The sequence below is a fragment of the Pseudopipra pipra genome, chromosome 5, assembly GCF_036250125.1.
Source record: "Pseudopipra pipra isolate bDixPip1 chromosome 5, bDixPip1.hap1, whole genome shotgun sequence".
NCBI classification, from domain to species: domain Eukaryota; kingdom Metazoa; phylum Chordata; class Aves; order Passeriformes; family Pipridae; genus Pseudopipra; species Pseudopipra pipra.
This window is the reverse complement of record NC_087553.1, coordinates 46,450,188-46,472,698: the sequence shown is the minus strand read 5'-3', so window position 1 is coordinate 46,472,698 and position 22,511 is coordinate 46,450,188. Positions and strand designations below refer to the sequence as shown.

Below are 22,511 nucleotides of genomic sequence, written 5' to 3'. Positions count from 1 at the left end.
CTTTGTGTGAACTCCAACATCACGTCAGACAGCATCTCTGTCATTTTGCTAGGAAAGCCTTATGTCTAGACATCTCTGCTCTTGTAGAACACTCCTTGATTTTTCCTGTTGCCTCTACTGAATAAATGAAGCATCTGAGAGGGTTTTACTTCAGCAGAATTGATCTTAAATTTCAACTTGCATATGCCAGATATTTGCTAAGGATAAGAGGTTTATCTCATGAGCTGCTAATGCAACACCTTTTGTGATGGTTGCATTCATGTGACTATACATATTTCTTCCTTTTTTCCTTTTTTTAATTTTTCTCTTAATATGGAAAAAGTAAAGACTACAGGAAACATATCAACATTTCTGACCTTTTTGGTTCAAAAATTCTGGCCTGTACTAAATTATCAAAGCAGAAAAGTGTTAGAAGACAGACGAGGCAGTTTAAGTTCTCAGTCACAGGCACTTAAATCCTGGAAGCAGTCTTCATCAAAGGACTGATTTTTTTTTTCATCCTTTCTTCAGAACTCATAACATGAGGATAACCTAACAACCAGTTGTCGACATTTGTTATAGTCAATGTTTTGTTACTTAGTCCTGTCCTTCCTTCTCTTCTGTCCACCTCTGTGTGAGTGGGAATAAGTGTACGTACAGTGGTGCTGGCACTGGAAGTGGCAGTTGGCCAAAGTCAGTCGATGCTTGCATGAAAGACAAAGCCCATTTCCTTGTTTATTTTCTGATGCTGATGAAGTTTTGCATGTGGCTGGATTTAGAGCAAGAATCCAAAGGGGATGGCCATGATCCAGACAGTGGCCGCTAGTACACTCTGGGGGAGATGTTGACAAGTGGCCCAGACTTTGCAGTGTGTCCAATAGCAGGGCGGGGCAGGAGGAGGGAATGTGAGGGGTGGGGGAAAGTAATCACTAAACAAAAGCGTAATCAAACAGGGCAGGAGGATGGTTTACATGAGAAAAGATATATTCTTTACTTAACATTCACAACTTGCTTGTGGATTAATTAGCCCATCTGCTACAACAAATGTATTCCCGTGTCTTTGTGTTGATTGTTAAAAGTGACTGATTTGTCTATCCACTTAAAATAGTACCCTGGATTCCACTGCAAGTAACCTTTCCTAGGCAAGGAATTTATTTAATCATCCACTAAGAACCTGTAAATGGCTTGCTGTAAATAACTGCTCAGCTGTCTGTGGCTCCCAAGGTAACTATATGTGAGTGTTAAGTTGGGGGATAATGCAGGAGGCTGAAAATCCTTAAAGAAGCTGCATGAAGAGAGCTTCCAACCCCATCTGTAGTACTGGCTTTAGGTTTTTAAAAAAACTGTCCTCAGCCCCAAGTGGGCAGGACAGCTGCCAGCACATAGTAATTCAACTATAGATTTTTTTCTGAGAAAGGCAGCATTCATAAATTATGTGACCTTTATGCAGATCGAGAAAGTATGTTGATAAACTTCAAGTGACAATTTAAACAAGTATTGGGTCCAGCGTGCTTGTATTTCACAGGAAACCAACATAAAGCATGGAATGTTTTTAAAGTCTTCAGATTAAATAGGCATTTAAATGAAAATAGAGGTCAACCATAGGTTTCCAGGATAAATGAAAATGTGTATCTTTTGTGATTTTTCACATTCATGTGATTTTAAAATATTATTATTCTTTAGAAGTAAAATTTGCATGTAAATGGCATTGTTGTGAATTTATGTCTATTTCCATAGAGTAAGTGATAAGTATTGACTGATGTGAATAAACAGAGCTTCTGGTTTTAAAAAAACCCTAATAATGTAATTTTGTATTTTTTATCTTTTTGATTTGCTGATGTGGATCTGTGATAAAATGGTCAGCTTGTGCCAAAATCCATGTGGTTCAACTGGGATACAGAAGGATTGTGTGTTTTCTACTTGAGTAGGGAAAAAATTGAAACAGTGCTATGTGGTATTTATTCCCAAGCATTTAGTTCTAGGAGAAACACCGTATAGTTATCCGAAGCTTTAAAGGTATCGAAAGGGTTTTGGGAGTTAGGAAAGTAATTTTTCTGTTCTTAGGGCCTTAGGAATGAGAGTTCCTCAGAGAGGCTATAGGACACTATTGTTACAAAAACTGCAGAAACTGAAAAATTGTGTCCTCAGTAGGATCTGATATAGAAACAAGAATGAAGCAGAGACTAGAACTGAAAAGTGAGTAGAAGACCCAGGCTTGAAGATTTATCTCTAATGGCTTCTGTTAGATGGGGCTGAGTATGAACACCTTGGCAGCATAACTTGTCTTATTGGAAAGTGTTTACAGAAGCACTCTCCTTGGGTAAATTTCTTTGATTTTCTTATAACTTGTTCTTTGACTGCCTTGGCTCTTCCTCTTAGAGATCACTGATACTTTTCCATGTAACTTAGATTAATGTAACCCAAGGTTATAATGTGATGGATGATAATTTAGGCAATAAAATTATAACATTAAATCTTAATATTTTTGGCTTCAGTCATCAGAGAAACCTTGAACTTAGGTGACCAAGCTAGCTGCTGTTCCTATTACCTGATCACTGTCTAGGCTGCAGCTGTATGGAACTTCTGAGTATCCCAGGCATTCAGCACAGGGAATTTTGAGCTTTTTTGTGTATAGAAATCTGTTCAAAATTTTTAGCCTTCTCATCACTGCATACAGCATCATGGTTAGTTAGAAAGATTGGCTAATGTTTACATTGATGGCTATGCTACCATCCTCATTTTTGCATGTCCTTATGGGTAATGTGTAATGAGTAATATGGACATGAAATCACTGCTTCTTTGGAAGTTATGTCACAGGAAAGATGGTTCGACCTTGTATTTGAGCACACACTCCAGAAATGTATTGACTTGATATATATGTGTAGTTAATGCTCAACAGTATAGTAGTCATGCACACAAATAGACAGGACTATGGCTGCACATGCTGCCCCAAAATGTTGCTGAAGGCTGCTGAGTTACTGAGGCTCTTTAAGTTTGCTGACATTGTTCTTGTTTACATTTTTCTTTTTTGACAAGGAAGTTCCAAGAATTTCTTGAATGGAAGAATGATGTGGCAAATAAATTTTTGTTTCAACCAGTATTTGCAAATGTTGGCAAAAAGTCAGTACCGTTTTTGGAGAGGGTTTAGTCTTAGTTCATTAAGCAGTCTTATGACTCATTGTCTATACAACAAAGTTTATTTAGACATGAACTTGCAGTAGAATCCTATTTCTGATTTGCTGCCAGTGTAGAAATTTTCCTAGGTATATAAATCTTAATCAAGTTTTGGTACCTTCAGATATTCACAATTCTTACTAGAAAACCCTGCCTTTCTACCTCAGCACAGGATCACCTCATTTCCACGTAGCTAAAAACAGTTGGATCCTGTACAGCAGTCAACAGTGATTCCATTGCTCTGGAAACAGTGTAATAGAGTTTTCTGTGCACAACCCTATGTCCAAGGGCTTAGCTATTGACTACCATTGACAAATTAGCCTTCGCATTTTATGGTGGGCTAATACTTGGGAATTTTGCCCTAAAAACCTGAATTCATATGAATTTAGCATAATCCATCCTTGCAGTTACCTTTTTTAATAACCTAAGGCCTCATCTAGACTGGAGATTTATTATTTTCCTGTTCATAGCAAATTATTTATTCAGTTAGTTTGTTTTAGATTTCTCTTTCCTTAAAAAAGCAGCAGCTGACTACATCAATCAAGTCTTGCTATCTTTGGTCTTAATGGTTATATAATAGCCACAGCAGATAAGTGACAAAACATTGAAAATTGGCCTTGTTTCTTTTTAGACATCAGAGACATGTTTATTGACATCTGCATTATTAGCAATGCTATGCCTGAAATCCTTAAAACATTTGCATGCCACAGAAAATGATGAAATTCAAAATTAAAGGTACCCCTCCTTTTTTATATGTATTTTATGAGATGCATAAAATAGCATGAGAGAAATAATATTACATTACTTTCTAAATATTGTAGTTTCTTTTCTGTGTTTGGATTCCATTGGGTGGGACAATTATGGAAGGGTTCTAAGAATTTCTAATTTCTTGCAAAGATTAAAGAATTTATTTCTCCTTCCAGCTGTATCTTCCCTCTTGCATGCATATCAAAATATAGTCTGGCCAGTGTCATCAGGTGGCTTGATGTACTACAGAAGTATTTCATCCCCTATATTTTACATCCATATTTTTGTGCTGCCTTTTCTCTAACCTTTGCTATATTTTCTTGCTTTTCTCCAGGTCAATGGGAAGGACCTCTCCAAGGCCACTCATGAAGAAGCAGTGGAAGCTTTTCGCAATGCCAAGGAGCCAATCGTAGTTCAGGTTTTACGACGAGCCCCAGTTAGCAAAGCTCACAGTAGCTCTCAGGATGTTCAGCTTATGAATGCCAGCACTCAGACTGACATTACTTTTGAGCACATTATGGCTCTGGCCAAACTAAGGCCTTGCACACCACCAGTTCCTGATATCTGCCCTTTTCTACTTTCAGACAGGTATGGTTTATGTTTTTCTGCTATTTACCTGTGGGATTGAGGCATTGCAGTGGTAGCTTGTAGCCTTCTTTTGAAAAAGCACCAGGAACACTTTAAATAAATTACAAATGACTTTGATAACCACTGTCCCATTCAGGCTTCAATGACAGTTAAGAAGAAAAACTCTTCTGGGTTCCAGAGTACCAAAAAGGCTTCTTCAAACCTGGAAAGAGCTTGTTGTTTTCTGCTCTTCCAAATTTCTTACAGAAAAATCAAGGAAACAAATTATTTAATATGAAGATCCCCTTATCAAAACCAAAACAATTCCAAAAATATAGAGGTCAAAAACTACAGTTTCACCTGTCATATGGCAAATTATATGAATGAAATTATCCATCAGTTCAGTTCTTTGGAACTGAATTGGATGCAATCACCAGCAGGTAGTGCTTATACATAAATAGGGTGTAGAGTTCTTCCTCTTTTGACTCCACCTCATGAATAACATCATGTAGTGGGTGACCCTAGATGATCCTACAGACCCTCTGTCTATAGCCAGCAAAACTATGATAGCCCTAGAGCTTTTTCACTGACTTGCTATCATGTTGTGCATCTGTGCAGAATTGATGGTAATGGAGAATATATCACTTTTTACTTTGATGTAGGTCCATTTTTAGAAATTGTAGGTAAGATGGATTGAGCTTACTGCCAACTGCTGCACAGCAAGGAACATGATATGTATTTTTGAGTCATTACTGTGTATTACCAAATTGCGGGCTACTGTGATTGAAGTTCCCATGCCCTCAGCATGGAGAAGAGTTTTCTACCTCTGCTAAGATAGATCCACACTGAGCGTTGCATGGCTGAGATCCAGCCTTGGGTCTAAAGCTGTTGTAAAGACCTCATTCTTTGTGTACCAAGCCCATTTAACGGTGCAGTTTCCTGACATTTTAAGTGTGCGGTTGCTCAAGTGCACTTCACCACCCTGTTACCACTTTAAGAGGAGAGGATAATGCAAGTCATTTTATGTGAATTCTTGAACAGTTTGTGAGCCTGGTGTGGGTTGTAGACCGTGGATGTTCAAGACTATGACCAGAACTAGTGAGTTGCCCCCAGCTGTGATGCAGCATGTGAATTTTGGAGTTAGGTACCTTTATGAGTGTAAGGAATCCCAAATTGTCACAATTAAACAGTTTGGCCCAAACCAGAACCTTTTAAGAAATCACCCTTTGTCAAATCTGACAAAAGATGAACCCAGAAAAATGAACTCAGCCAGAGCACGAGCTTCTGAAAAGAAAACAGCCTGTGCTGCTTCTTGATAGAGTTCCTTTCAGGCTGTCACGCCATTCGGAGTGGCAGTCCTGAGATGAGAAAACTGCAAAGAAATGTGTTTTTTTTATCACATTTTAATTTTAAAAAACCCTGTTGCCTCATCTGCTGTTGTACTGCTTTGTTCCACATAGCTGCCATTCTCTTCACCCGGTGGAGCATGAATTTTATGAAGGTAATGAATACCTTTCCAGCCTGCCTGCTGATGCAGATAGAGCAGAGGACTTTGAGTATGAGGTAAGATCACTGGCACACTTCAGCCTCTCTTTCTGTTATTACAGATATGGCATTTACACAGCTGATAGCAGGCTTCTCTCAGAAAACGAAGAGTGGGAATACTTCTTAAAAAATCGGCACCAAAGACTGTTTTATCTTATACCTGTGTAATGTCACAGGATTTACAGGGGTTAGGGTAAACATGTGAAATACGAAAGCAGAATTCTGCAGTGGGTGAATACATACAAGTCTGGGAGTCTTATTAAATATGTTCCCACTTCGTGCAGTGAAGAATTAAAAATGGTCACTGGAATTTTGATTGCTTTCCCCCTGCCTCTAACTTTAAGAATCAATTGTCCTTATATCTTATGCCTTAGAGATCAGTCTTTCAGATACTTGGATGTCTACTTGAGTGTTTGTAAGATCACGCTTCAAATTGGAAAATGAATATAATTTCTATTACTTGCTCTTTGATATTTGACATTGTAAGTATTGCATTTATAAGAAATTGTGCTCACTACCACAAGTCTCCCTTTGCTATTAATGTATTGCACTCTCCCATGACAAGGGTGAATGTGTTTTGGAGTCACTAGAAAACCATTATATGAGGCTTCCTGAAATGATAACATGATTAGTGATGTTGCTCTTCATTGGATTTTCATTTCAATATCTAAATAATCTACTTGTCAGTCAGTCCTTAGCTTTTCATGTTTTCCAGTGTTATCCAGTAACAAAATATTTATAGGGACAGGCATAAGAAACAGATGGTTCTTTTTATTATTAAACAGTGCTGAGTCTTTGCATAGGTTCAAGTTACTGTATTTTAAATAAGAGTGGTTATAAATAATTAAATATCTTTAATACAAGATTAAAAACATCCTATTCTTCTGTTTGCTTTGCCTTAAGAAACCTTTTTAAAGGTTTCATATAACTGGATGACATTTGGAAATTAAATGAATGGCAAAAGCTTCGGCAAATATGCAGTGAGTTCACTTTTATTGGTTTTAGCAGCTAAGATGCTCAATTGCAAGTTCAGCCAATTGTTCTTCTAGCAGCCTGAGGAATCTGAAGTTCTTCCCCCAGGAAGCAGAAAAATCAAATAACATCTACTTAGTGAATCTCATCAGAACAAGCAAACTTATATTTGAACTCCTCAAAAAGTCATTGCTAGGGATTTGCTATTTCTTTCCAGTTGAGTTTTATTGTGGTATCTTACAGGATAAGGCTCAGAGTTTAAGTTCTGTTTTGACTGCCCATGTGTAATATAATACTAAATTTCTCTGTCAACTGTGTTTGGTCATGCTACTTGTTTATTAAATGTAATAGAAACTATTTTTATGGTAATATTTAAATATAAATTGGTAATGTAAGCATCTAGAAAGAATATTTTTAAAAATGGTTAAATAAAAATATTTTTCACCATTTAATCAGAATATCAGTGACAATTTTTAAAGGGTCTACCTGGTGGAATCAAATCCTCTTTGTAGCCATTATTAATCCCTACTAATGGCTGGCATAAGCATTGTGACAACAGCAAATGTTTTGGCATGTTCTCTGTTGCCTGTAATCTCTACTAATCACACCATCATAGTCATTAGTTTGCTGTCAGCTGTGATTCAGTTGCCTGAGGCAAATTCGCTGAGCGACTGAAATAAAGTGTTTCAAGTGAAATTTATATAGGAAAGGAAATGTCTTAGACTCCTTTGAGAAGAATGCTTTCTACTAAATGTGAAAATTTTGTAGGAGAAACAAAAGAATCTCAGAGGCTTTAATTAACAGAGCTCTAAACATGAAAGGCATTCCCAAAATTTAAGCTGGTATGGTAATATTATGGTTTAGGCTACTCATTGGTTGTTACCAATTAATAATACTCATTAGTAAGGTCCCATACCATTAGTAAGGAGCTGGAAAAACTGAGAGCATTGTTCTCAGACATATATATGTCATTCCAAAAAAAAAATCTCTGAGTCAAAAGGAACTTCCTAGCTCCTCTTGCCAGTTCCAGGGAGAAGCAGCAGGACAGTGAGTGGAGCAGAGGTGATGGTCCAGCGTTGTCACAGTCTACAACGGTACTGGCTTAGGTGTACCTGGCCACTCAGTTCCTGTATGAAAGGACTTGCCCTGATGTTTTCTAGCCCCTCAATTATGCCAGTGTTACTTACTGTGAAACAGTTGTGGGAAGTAATCCAATATTTTTTTAAATAGATTTTTAGAAGGTTTGTTTTTAACCTAGCCCAGCTGCCTGATCTAATCTCCTGCACAGCTGCACAAGTTGCTCTGCTGTGGCACTAGCATCAGGGAAGGGGAAAAATGCTCAGGACTTGGGAAGATAACTTCTAAAATCATCACTGTCCATCCACCATCTAAGGGTGAAAGCAGAAAGAAGAGGAGGTGCAGAAGCTCTGCGCATGCCACCCTGCGGTCTGCAGGCTCGATGGAAGAAGCACAGTGTTCTCTACTTCACACTATTTGATTTCTCATGTGTTTAGGGAAAAGAGGTTTATTGTTATTACTGTGCGGTATGTAGAAGGAGGATTGTAGTAGTGCTCCGTGATTTTATCTTTGTTTTTTTCTTCATAACAACTTTCTGGTGTGAACTTTAGCTAATCACACACAGCAAAAAACCTACCTGGTGTCAGGAGTGTGGTTCAGTTTCTAAAATGCATATTAGCATTCCCATTATACGAAAAGGATGCAGATAAGCTGCTCGCAGGTCTCCATGGCAAACTCAATAATTTTTAAATGGATTTAAAGCCGAACCTGGAGATTTCAGAAAATAACCCATACTGGGGATATGAACTTGTACTTGCAGTGGATTTGGTAGGATTAGACACTTACAAGACTCTTCTACTCCATTTGTAAGCTAGAAAAGCCCAGTGGGTTCTGCTCAAATTGTCACAGTGCAATGAACTCGAGTATGAGCCAATTGTCTTGGAAGGATGAACTCCCAGGGAAGCTCATTAGGCTCCATACAGTACCATGCTTTAAACAAATGTCTGGGAAGATGATGAAGGATTGCTGATAGCAAACTTGAGCATCCTTATGCTGCTGCTGCAAAAATTACCCTAAAAGGAATCCAAATTGTTTGTAGATTTTGGGATAGGGGCAGAGTCAGCATCAGTCAGTAGTGGCAGAAAGAGATCAAAAGATTTGCAATTCTGGCATAGCCAGATAATCATGACTTTTAAGAAGGAATTGACTGATTTGTAAATGGTCAGTTGGACTTGTAGTCAATATCACTGATAGAGAGCCAGAGATATCAGGAAAAACCCACCCAGCCTGGCTGTGAGTGGCTGTTGTACTGCTGGAATTATGTCATGTGATTTTAGAGTATGCGTTACACTTGCTGGTACTAATAAGGTGAAAGGACTAAAAGCATCACAGCTTCTGTTTAATCTGATGTTAAACGTGGCTCTAAAATTTGTTCTTGTAAGAAGAATAGAGGATACTGGTGCTAGAAAGGAGCAAATAAGTTAATGGATGTATACTTATTAACTTAAGTTTCTGAACCTACTGTGCAGGAGACAGAAACATCATATACTTGGTTTGGAACATTAGCAGTAACATAGAAATTAAGGGGCCAGAGTCACTTAAATGGTGGAACAGTTGAAAAATAGGTAGAAGAAAAACCCCAAAGAATGTTGTAAAGACAAAGCTGGTCAAAAGAAAGCATCACTGATATCTGGATATGTCCTACATATTCAGTCTAAGGGGACTGCCTTTCAATGAAAGAGGCAGAAGGAAATAAGATGTTACAAGCAGGCACAAGTTGGTAGTGTTGTTTAGTCAACAGTTCCTTATCCAAGGGCAGAGACCGTCCTACCATGCATGTACTGAAGTAGCTTCTGAGCAAAAGCAAAACTGGAAGTGATTGCCTTCTGCTGGGGGATTACAGCTTTTAAAAACTCATATATCTCAGATAGGCAAAGGTTTATATTTCCAGCTGAATGCTTCTTGCAAGCAGCAAAAGCAGATATCCTTGACAAGTAATAGCAGTGGGTTGAGGTAGCTGTTATTGTTGCATATATGAGAAAGAATAGTTTTTTATCAGAATTGAGGGGGTTTTTTGGAGGGAGGTTGGATTTTAGTTATGTGGATGTCCAAAGATCTTAGAAATGACTGAGTTACTTTATTTTACTTTTTTGCTCAGGTAGTTTGTGCATGTCACTAAATGAACAGACAAGCACATGAGTCATGTGCAGGTGAAATCTTTCTGTGGTCAGTTTTTATGGAACCTTTTGAATCCAGGCAATGAAACAATAATTCTTGCAGGAAACAGCAGCCATGAAAGAGCATAGTATTTTGAGAAGATGCCATGTGAGATTTGTCCCTCTTGGAGCATGAGCTAGAAACTACACAGATGTTATTTGGATTCCTCTTATGTTCTAGAAAATAGGACTTCTGGAAATTAGAATATCCATATGCAAGTTGCTTTACTCCATCATCAGTATCTCCTCCTAAGCAGAGCAACCCATAGTGCTCTGAGGGTTGGTTAATACCTCTGGGCAAAAATTATTACTCTTAAGATTTTGTTCTGATTTGTAGACCCAAGGGACAGATTTTTCCATCAGAATAAGGAAATAAATATGTGTTTATGCATGTTGAATGGAAGTGCTAATTTATGGTTATGCACAGCTGTACATATAAATGTTTTGATAAGTATTTGCATTCATAAATCTGTTAACTGTAAGTTTAGATTAGTCCTTCAAGTTTACCATTGGCCTGATCCAAACCTGCTGAAATTGCTAAGGTTTCCTTTTGACCTGAGCATTTCTAGATGCTGTTGGCTGTTTTCACAAACAACTAAAAATGAGCCATGAAGAGAGATAAGCTAGAAACCTTTTGGAATTGGCTATGAGTAAGGCTTTGTGTAGACCTCTTTTCACTGGACACTTAAAAGTTGCATAGGGCGAAATTTTATCCTGTTCTCTTTGTTTCTCTTACCGTATCTGAACATTGCACTAGATGCAATGCTGCACTAACACATCAGTTCACTCTTCCAGTAACAATCATCCCCTTATGATGAGGGAAGGCATTTCAGGAGCAAATTCAAGTTTACCATTTCTGTGTCATTACACTTTTGAAGTGATTGATTTTACCGGTATTTTTTCCTTAGAACTAAAGAAGGAGTAATTTTGTTCAGATTAGTAATCTGAGTGAGGCTGCTTATGTGAATAAAGATACTTTAACTCCTATAAGTATTTATGGGTTGACATCCTCATGGGCCGCTAAAGTGTGGTCTCCAGTGACATTCTGAACTGCCCACCACTGCTGTAATAGGCCAAGAGAGACCTGCCTGCCTGGTGAATTCCTACTAAAGGCCTTTTCAACACATAGATTATTTAACTAGTAAACCAAACAGATCTGTCTATCTTGTAAATACATATTTAGGGCCTTTTTAACATGAGTATTACTGAGCTCATAGCCTGTAACAGCACTCTCCAGAGCTGTGATAGCCTGCAAAGACCCCTCTGTGAGCATTACAGGAGCTTGCTGCCATGCAATTAAAGCTCCTCCTCAATTGCTAGCACCTGAACAAACAGCTTTTATGGAAACAGCTTCTGTGCACACATGGCCAGCACTGCTGATTGCTACAGTCAGGTTCTTTTGTTTTGTTACCTGATGAGTGTTTCTGTACAATGAAGCTAACCCAGAAGATGTGTAACCATCAAAATGGAAAATATTTCTTAGATAAGAGTTTTCTAGAAATTCCTTACATGTAGCATGGAAATTCTCTGCAAAGCTACTACGTCATGTTTTCTGTTTGATATTATAAAGGGGTGAGAGAGACAGAGAGAGAGAGAGAGAAACCTTGTTTTGGTAGGTATCCCTCAAACCAAGTTCCAGCCATGTTAAGGAATGATGACAGTGATGTGGAGGGGGAAAACCACTCTAATACCTCTGTGATTTGCTGTAAGGTTGTGCTTGTTTTCTGCACATGCTACAGTGATTGGAGTCTTTTTTATCCCCCTGAACTTCTTAAAACTTGGGATGAATCAAAAAAATAGTCTTTACCAAATAAAAGGCAGGTTTTTAATTTAGCAACCACCAGACATAATTTAAAAGGGAAGACTTCAAGAAAAAAGGATCCTAATAGATGTGGGTGTTGCAGTTTAGAATAGCTGAAATGGTGGACAAGCTTGTGTCTTTCCAGTCTCATCTGACCTGACTGGTATGGTAAGAGGAATGGGAACAGGCTTGGTGTGGTGTAGATTTTCAGTGGAAAAGCAGATACTTCTCACCACATGCCTTACCTTATGCAGCTGCTGTTGTGGTGGAGGGACTGATTTCACATCTCAGAGTGGGCTTAGGTAAGCTGGGACTTCATCTTAGAATCACAGAATGGTTTGGATTGGAAGGGACCTTAAAGATCATTTGTTTCCAACTGCCCTGCCATGGGCCATTCATTAGACCAGGTTGCTCAAAGCCTCATCAAGCATGATCTTGAGCTCTTCCAGGAAGGGGACATCCTCAACTTCTCTGGGTGCCTTACCACCCACACAGTAAATAATTTCTTCCTAATATGTAATCTAAACATGCCTTCTTTCATTTTAAAGCCATTACTCCTTGTCCTGTCACGACATGCCCTTGTAAAAAGTCTCTCTCCAGGTCTCTTGTTGCCCTCCTTTACATGCTAGAAGGCTGTTCTGAGGTCTCCCTGGAGCTTTCTCTTTTCAAGGGTGAACAACATCAACTCTCTCAGCCTGTTGTTATAGGAGTGAGACTTTGTGCATTATGTTTATTTCCTGACCATCAGTTCATAATCTGCCGATTATGGCTGAATTGTGGATGTCCCATGGTATAAAGATATTTCCTGACACACACATTATTCTGATTTTTTGTGGCAATTCTTCTTATTATATAACATCTGCTCATAAGTATCATGAAGGAAGAGAGCAGGTATGTGTGCCTGTAATCTGTGGTCTTGGTTGCTTAGGACAGTCTTGGAGTGATTAGGGTTTTTTCTTCCTGTTGTATCATACAAATCCAGAGAAAAAAATGGACTGTATTTTAAAGGTATTAATTGAAAAGCTTGTGAGGAAAACTCCTGGACAAGTAAATAGAGTTTCAGCTGTACCCAAGAAAGCACTACAGTGATTGGGGCTTATAAAACCCTTCCTTGTGATTTTTTTCTTTTAACTCAAAAGGAGTTCTGAGCTGCTAACACTTGGCCTGTGATCCAGCTGACTGTTGCTATTGACTAAAAATGGAAGAGGTCACAGTTAAAAGGGAAAAGTGGCACTGGAATATTTTTTTTGCTATATTTCTTTGAATAACATTGTGTAATAATTAAAAGAAGACTCTTAGCATGCATTTGGCATACAACAGCGTAAGATTATGTATTTCACTGGCATTTTTATTTTTAAAATACCCATGAATTTATATGATTATAATTTGCACAGAGACAATAATAAATAGGAAATTTCTCCCTAACTGTGGCCAACTGTACTCTGTAAATGAGCAAAGGATTGGTAGAAAAAGCAGCCCTTTCTTTCCAGTTTTTCATTCCTCTTTTAAGAATTGAAGTCATTTTTCAAGTATAAATTAATTAAGCTTAACACCATTCTACTAAGCTTCTTCAGTTATGATGTCCTGTATTGCTACAGGAATTCACAAGCAGGTCAGCTAAGGACAGTTGTATTGAAAGACTTGCCAAGTCAGTCAGTGTCAGAACTGGCAGCAAAACCCAGGAACCTTTAATTGTAATGTGTCTCTCTTTTGGCCATTAAATCACTCTTCTTCCTTGCTACTCAGTGGGTCATTTAGGTAGAAGAGGATTCAGGGTAGTTTCTGTCACAGTTGTTTGTTGATTTTGAGTGTATTACTGTACGTCATCACAAAATTCTGACATTCAAAGCCAATGAAGTTGCTGTCATCTCACTTCCCCTAAGTAATAAATATCCCAGTTTAGGGATTTGAATTGAGTCCACAACTTCAGAGGATCATGAGAGAATAGGGAGAAAAAGACACAAAATTTGACATGGACAAATTTATCAAAGTTATTACCATTTATTGTGTTTTAGAACACAGGAGGAAAATATATCAAGTCAGTGATATCCATTTTGTTTCATGATTTCATAAAACAAGCACAGGGTTACTCCTTATTTCACCTGGAAGGTAATAAAAATTCTTCCTTGTTGTCAGAGCTTATGTTTTTCCAGGAAAATGAAGAAAAGTGACTATAGTTCAGCAACACTTTATTGTTGGGCAACATTACAACATATGGTATGTGTTTTTTCACTCAGTGAAGAACGAGAAGGGTGCTGGCAATATTTTCATGTTTATGGTAATCTGCGGGTTATAAATCTTCTGGTTTGGAGAAATTCTTTGTTTAGAGAGTTCTTATATTATTAGCCCACATATCTCCATATATGCTTTACAGTCAAAATGTTTCTAAGGGTTTTATTAATGCTATTTTTCATATGCCTTCTACTTGAATGTTCATGTAGTCTGTCTTGGAGGCGTGAAATCTAGCTATAAAGACAAAAGATAAGAGAAAATAATTTAGTTTACGTGTTCTTTTAAAAATAGCCTAAGTCATGTTAACCAGCTTATTATAATGTCACTATTTTAAAGCTTAGTATCCTAGGAAATCCTAGAGCGCAGGAAGCATGGGCTGAATCCCCCTAGCAAGAGGGAACCTTTTACAAGAAAATGGACTTTAAACAAGGTTTCAATATTATGCATGCTGTGCCTTCAGAGGAGAAATCAAAAAAACCAGGAGAGGCCTTTTCTCTGAGAGTTTGCTTTTTTATTTAATGAGGGATCTCTTCAAAGAGAATGTGATAGTCATTCCTGGAGGGCATGGTTTGGTGAGCAGGAATGCAGGTGAAACTGTATTGTGCATCAAAAAAACAGGTGATGAGTTTGCTTTGTATTTCATCTCATGATTTTACCAACCTACACAAGTATGTATTTGGGGGTGGAGGACATTTCCATGTACAACAGAAGTTCGAACAGCTGAAACTCAGCATGGATATGGTGCCCATAGACCTCATTTTGGTGCCAGGAAAATAAAAATGTGTTTTGAAAGTCATTGCCTATTGCTTCATATGCTTGATTTATAGGCACAAATTTGAGATTCAAATTTGCATTTTTTAACTATACATATTTTAGTATGTGTGTACCTCAAGGTAAAAAAGAGCATGGATTGGATGGAATTTTAATAGTGCTTTTTAAGAATTTCTAAGTTCAACTTTAAATTTAACTTTTTCATAGTATTTTGCATTTACTGTATCTGAAAGACATAAACTGAATTACAGGACGGTATATCTCACAAATGTAATTACAGTTTCAACTTGATTTAATTAATATCCCAATATAACTTTCACACAGTTGTAGATCTACACTGTACAGACACATGGAATTGTAACTGGTTAGGAGTTTGGATCTACAGTTATATGTTCTGCTGTCCAGATAAATGCTTGCGGCAGCAGATGTTGGCACATCTGTTATACCTCCCCATTTCAATTGGCTGCCTGGGTGTTTAGAAAGTGCTGATGAGGCAAATAAATCTTCTGACATGTTTCAAGCCCAAAGCAGTCAGGCAGAAGTAACAATGATGTTTACAGAGCCAAGTACTAAACAGTAACATTTTGAAATACAGCAAATATAAAGTATGATTTTACCTGCAGTAGGTGAAGTTTATTGTGTTGTATTGTTTTAATTTATTATTGAATTTATTGTATCATGAAAGCTCACTATGCCACATGATTCTCAACTGATTTGAACTGCAGCTATGACAACCCATAAACTTCTGGGGTTTTGTCTAGAAAAAGGCACTTGCTGCCATTTTGAAACAACTCTAAGCTATGAAGGGGCTCTTTATTGAATTCATCTGCATTGGTAATCAGAAACATATGTGTTTTTTGGAAGAGGAATAGTGATCTTCTAGGGACCTGAAGTTCCTGGTCTTGTTATAATTCTCACTTTCAACAGGTTTTCTTCTACCCATTGAAGCATGTCAGATTTGAATGTTTTTGTACCATTAGGGCCAGGAAAACTCCAAAGTATCAAGGAGGACATTCAGGGACAGAGAAGGATATATCTGATAGTCTCAAGTGCGGAGACTGATTTCTAAGTACATAGAATGTTTGTAAGTGTTGGATCCCCTTCAGTCCTTAATTTCCAACACGACAAATGATAAACAGAAATGTAGAAGTCACTGTAAAGATTTTAGCACTGATGTCATCACCTCTAAATTTTCCAAGTTGCTTTCAATTACCCCTATTTGAGGCAAGTCCAGAAATTGCAGAGACCCTATTGAAGAGGGGCAAAGAAATGGATGCTGATTATACAGCAGATATAGTTATAGTTGGTATGTTTTGCAGTATACAGTCTACAACTTCTCAAAACAACTGTTCCAGGCTTTGACTACCCTCATGGTAAGAAGCACTTCCCTAAATATCTAGTTAGAATTTCTGAGTAGCAACTCATGTCTGTTGTCTCATGTGGCTGTCACAGTGCGCCTCAAGGAGGAGTCTGATTCTGACTTCTCTGGACTCTTGCCTTCAGTACCTGAAAGAAGCAATAAGATCTCCTTATTAAGAAGGTAACTTCTCTTCAAAATGCTAACCAAATGCAGTTCTCCCAGCTTCCCCTTGTAGGAGATGTACTCCAGCTCCCTAATTAGGTAATGGACTTCTAGCCAGACATGGAGTGCTGTATTCCTACCTGATAACCAAGAGAAGGTCCATTCCAACATTTTATGTCAGAGCCATTGTCATTGGAAAACAGATTGGAGAACAGATTCTGGAAAGTGTCAACAGAAAAAAACATTGGACTGGTAAAGTTTGAGGGTTTTCTTCTCCCCACCCTCAAGGAGCTCTAACCAAGGATTCCTTAGGTGTATTTCTGATTTTTCAAAGTTGAAAGCCAAAGAGTTTTAATATGGGGGTCAGAATAGGAGCTTTGATGAAAAATCAATTTTTTACCCCTTCAAATACTTGTAATAATATATATATTTCTTTTATGTTTTGTCATAATTGTCCAAATGTAAAGTACTCTGTTAGTACTGCGAGCCAATGTGACAATTTTGTATATTTACACACACTGCACAATAGAATAGCTACTACTTCAGTCTGCTTATCTCATTTTACCAAAAGGTTCAGTTTCTGCCTTGTCTGTGATATTTCCACCTACTTTGTTTAATGAGAAGAAAGTGAGTATATATGATCTCATCATCATGGCCAGTCTTCGCGAAGGAAGATCCGGGAAAGGTCTCCACCCACATTCATTACAGGCGCGCTGGTGATACAGGGCTTTGCAAATGCAGGTAAGGCCTTCGAGCCTGCGCAATGGATTTTTCTAGGTGAGACACAGTGTGCACTGAACTGAGCCCACCCTTTAATCCTAAGGTTCATCCGCCAGGGCTGAGCAAGCTTGGACAGTGGCAGCGAGGTCCTCAGGACGTAGGTTTGTTTAGAGTGACCTTCTCTTAGATGGATGGCCTTACAGGGCTGACGAGCTCCATCTGCCCGGGTTTAGAGTTATCCTTGTGTGTTCCAGGGCTCCCCTCTCATCTCCCATGATGGCACTGTCCGCACAGGCGAAGCTCCCATTTTCTCGCTCCTTTCCGCGCCCGATGATCTAAGATTAGTGAAAAGGAAACCCTTTGCGGCATATTATCATCTAGCTAATTATACTTTAACCTCCTCTTGTATCCTTGCAAATTCACACTTCTGTTGAGTGAAAAACCAATAGTGAGAACTGAAGTTGACTGCTGAGAAATACTACATATAAGCAGTTCATCATGGATCTCTCTACTCAGAAAGCAAGAATTCATGCTTTTCTCAAGTACAAAACATACCGGAAGGGGTGTTGTGTCTCAAGCAGGAGAAAACATGTATGCATATATGTTGTAGGAAAATATGTGCATGTAATTAAGTCATCATGGTTAGGCTTCGCGAATGAAGATTTGGGAAGGGCTCTACCCACATTTGCTGCAAGTGTGCTCGTGGCTAAAAAGACCAATGTGAGATAGACATATCCGATTGCAAAAGGCACAGCAGAAAGACTCCCTAGGTGGTATCAACAAGACACGGTTCTTTCTGTGTTGTCTTTTCTCCTCGAGAGTGATCCTGCGTGCTTTCTCAAAAGAAGCAGCAGCGTTATAGATGGTGTGTCTCCAGACCTCCCAATTGGAGGCCAGAGTAGACCAGTTATGATGATCAATATGGCCAAGGCTGAGATGTTGTTTCAGGGAGTCCTTGTATCTCCTCTTCGGGGCTCCTCTCTTGTGGCAGCCAGTGGCAAGTTCACCATAAAGCAAGATCTTAGGGAGGCGGTGGTCCTTCATCCTTGAGACATGTCCTGCCCAGCGCAGCTGTGTTCTCAGCAGCATGGCTTCAATACTCGTAACTGCTGCTTGCTCTAAACAGATGTATTAGTTACATAATCTGACCAGTGGATGTTTTGGATTGTACGGAGACAGCGTTGATGGAAGCGTTCTAGGAGTCACAAGTGATGGTGGTAAATGACCCATGATTCAGATCCATATAAAAGGTAGACAGCACAATGGCTCTGTAAGCACTGATCTTGGTACTTTTCTTCAAGTGTTTATTTCGCCAAACTCTTTTATGGAGTTTCCCGAAAACACTATATGCCTTTGCTAACCTATTGTCTATCTCTCCATCAATCTTACCATCCGAGGAGATGAGGCTACCTAGGTAATTAAACTTCTGGACTGATTTGAACTCTGATTCACCAATGGTGATTATGGGGATGATGGAAGACTTCCTGAGGTGCAGGTTGATAGAAAACTTCTATCTTCTTTAAGCTGACTTCCAGCCCAAAGAGCTCAGCAGCGTCTGCAAAGCAGGATGTTAAACGCTGCAGAGCTACTTCTGCATGAGCGATGAGGGCATCATCGTCAGCATAAAGCAGTTCCTGGACAAGATGGTTTAAGGTCTTAGTTTGGGCCTTCAGTCGCCTCAGGTTGAAAAGGCTTCCATCAGTACGATATCGAATGTAGATACCATCCTGATTATCAAGGTCTGCCATGGTCCTTTGGAGCATCATGCTGAAAAAGATTGTGAATAAAGTTGGTGCAAGAACGCAACCTTGTTTCACACCATTGGTTATTAGAAAGGGCTCAGAAAGTGCATTGCCATATCTGACTTGGCTGTGCTGATCCTCATGGAGTGAGATGATCATTTTAAGGAACTTGGGGGGACATCGTAGACATTCCAAAATCTGCCATAGACCTTTCCTGCTCACAGTATCAAAAGCTTTGGTGAGATCAACAAAGGTTACATAGAGACCTTTGCTCTGTTCCCTACACTTCTCTTGCAGTTGTCTGAGAACAAATACCATGTCTGTGGCACTCCTGTTGGCTCTGAAACCACATTGGCTTTCAGGTAGAATTCCATTTGCTATAGTGGGTATTAATCTGTTCAAAAGTATTCTTGCCAGGATTTTGCCAGCAATGAAGAGCAGAGTAATACCACGGTAATTTGAGCAGTCTGATTTATCTCCCTTCTTCTTGTACAAAGTGATGATGACTGCGTCACGAAGGTCTGATGGTAGTTCGCCTAGTTCCCAACAGCACACCACAAACTCGTGAAATTTAGCATGGGGTGCTTGGCCTCCATGTTTCCAGACTTCAGGTGGAATTCCATCAACCCCAGCTGCCTTGCCAGTTTTCACCATGCAGTTAAGTACTTCTAATAAGTTAGCATCCATACTACACCGTGGGAAAAGAACAGAAATAAAGAGGATGAATATGAAGGTGGAAGAATTAGGGAGAAAAGTGATACCATGATTTATTTGAAATAAGAAAGTGGATATTTTTACTTTCCAGTAAGTTTGATCATCCAGTGTGTCACTCACTGTAAACTCCACTATGTGTCATCACGCTAAAATATCCTGTAAATGCAAATCAGACAGGCCACACAAGGCTTTCCAGGCCCACAGAATTAAAAATTGTATTTATCTCATTGCCATATACTTAGACCCTTCCTCCCACTGCAGTGCTGAATTTGTTCATAGCATAGTGATCAAAAGTTTCTCACATTTCTAATCCAGCTCCATTGATCATCCAGCCCAACCCATTCCCCCATCTGCTCTGTGACCGCTGTCTGCTCCCTGTCCTCACCCAATGGGAGTCTCAGCTGACACCATGGTGTCTTCCTCCTCGCACTCATGGCCTTCAGACTGTTACTGATCATCAAACATCAGACTGCTGAATATGCACTGGCAGGCATACCATGCCTCAAATTACTTCATTGTTTGATTTTTTATGTAGAAGTGTTGCACACACCAAGAATTTTCACTCCAGACCTGCAGGGTAAGAATGAAATCCCACATCCAATAGAGCTTCTTTATTATCAAAGGATTCATCAGCTACAGAGCCAAACTCTGTTCTCACAACTGCAAGATAATATTTCATTAATAGGTGCCTATATGCACCTATATATTTTTATTTTTTTTTAGCACTGCTATCATTGTCTACAGCATCTTGCTGTCCCAGACCATTCTATGTCTGGACACAAAACAGCATGTGGCTCTAAGTGTAGCTATAAAGCAGGGTTTAGCAGGAAAGTGATTTTGTTTTTAAGTATTTCTCATTCTACATTATATTTGGTTTTGGTTGGATTATGCGTTTGAGAAATGCTTGCTGATAATTGTCCTTTCTGCTTTGATGTAAACAAATCTTGTGTCAGAGATTCCTAACTCTAAACCAGACTTTAAAAAATGAGGATTAAATTTAGCCTATAAGGTAGAGCCTGCACCCCTTGAACTGAGCATTGATTCTTCCCACTATGTGGAATGGAGATAACCCTCTGTTTCTTTGTGGTAAGCTACAAACCAGATCCATTCTGGCAAATCTGACACCCGATGTGATTTGTCCTTTTCGATGCTGTTTATGTGAAGTCAGGATAGTCTTCTGTCAAAATTGATAAGTGAGAAGACAGTGGGGAATGTAATTTTATTTGTAACAGCACAGCTGCCAGCAGTTCCAACTTGTTTACATCTGGGCTGGCTCTGTCTTGCTCCATAGCTTTTCTATTTTCATCCAAAGAGGCCCAAGTACATTGTGGTTGTGCCTGTCTGTGTAAAATCTGAATAACAGAACATACTGGGACTGTTAGAGAGAGGGGAAAATAACTTAATTTCTTTAGGTTATTTTCACAACTTGAGAATGTTGTCAAAGCGAAACCTTGAATTCTACCAAATCTCCATAGGCATTTGCAGAATGGGTTCTAAATGGGTTCTGAAACTGAACTGTAATCTGCTAAAATCCTGCAGCACTGGTTACTTTCCATGGTGAAGGTACTAGAAGAGTTGCTTTGCTTCTCTGATGGAAGCATTGGTTTTTTGATGGAAGAGGACAGTGTTTGTAAATTAAATCCCCTACAAACTTTTAAATACGAGTTTATTCATTGTGAAAAGAATGCAATGGGAGCCTTCAGTGACCTGTGAAGGAGAAGGCCATTTCATTGCACTTTGTTTCACGCTGAATACTTCTGCAACATAGCCTACAATTAACCTGTGTTACATAGACATTAACGTATTTCCTGGAAAGTCCCTTTGACAGGAGAGCATAACTCTTGATGGCATTAGAATAGTTCTCAGGTCTAGGATGCCTTTGTTTGCCTGTGGTATTATTTGCTTTCAGTCTGGCAGTCCCAGAATCCCAGGTGGTTTTGATCTTTTTTTATTGGCACACGTAACAAAGCTGTAGTGATAAGCATTTCCTCTATATAGTCTCTCCTGTGAGCTGTTTCTGTACAGTAGCTCACCCTAAACAATCAATTGTCATGGAGGTAAAGTGAGAGAAGGGGTTTATGTTTGACTGATCTATCTTATGACAGATGAGCTCTTCTAGCAAACTGAAAATTCTTGTTTCCTTTCACCATTTCCTTTTTTGCAGTTATTAATAAATAGTTAGTCTTCTATGTGGTTTGTCATTAAAAGGTAGTAGAGTCCAGAGATGGCTGTAAATGTCACTGCTCTGGTTCTGTGAATTGTGGTCATCTGACAGTTTTGCTTTCTCATTATAAGCATATAACCTGTCACTGTCTTTTCAAGATTTGTAATCATGCTCTTAAATGAATTGTTTGATGATTGTCAGGAAAGACTCTATGCAGTGTAACTGACCGGCCTGGTATGCACTTACATACAGATATATACACACTGTATGTACCTGCATAGTCATGCACAAAATTTTTACACACAGGCACATGCACATACAAGTAATGAATTAAATATTTAACACCCACCTCAAGCCTGAAAGCAAAATACCTACCTTAGTATGAAATTACTTTGTTAAATGTACAGTGGAAGCACCACAGACACTCCTCATCTAAAGAGAGATAAGTAACCCATAAGAAAAAAAAAAATCATCATATTTAAAATAGATTGTTTTGATGACTTCTGCTAATGCTAGGACTTACACCTCTTTTTTTTCTGAGTTTCCACAAATTACTTCTTGTTACCCTTAAAGGCATAAATTCTAAACAAAGCAGAGCTAACAGTGCTGGCAGCATCATTTGGCTAGT

The 22,511-nt window shown here is 38.8% G+C and overlaps 1 protein-coding gene across 2 annotated transcripts in view; it reads left to right on the top strand.

The window, feature by feature from the left end:
• PDZRN4 (PDZ domain containing ring finger 4) overlaps positions 1 to 22,511 on the top strand; it is a 245,761-nt gene that overhangs the window by 196,718 nt on the left and 26,532 nt on the right. For both annotated transcript variants that reach the window (XM_064655948.1, XM_064655949.1), the window contains 2 exons: positions 4,235 to 4,488; positions 5,928 to 6,030. In XM_064655948.1, the coding sequence (XP_064512018.1) occupies positions 4,235 to 4,488; positions 5,928 to 6,030 (357 nt within the window). The remainder of the gene's footprint in view (positions 1 to 4,234; positions 4,489 to 5,927; positions 6,031 to 22,511) is intronic.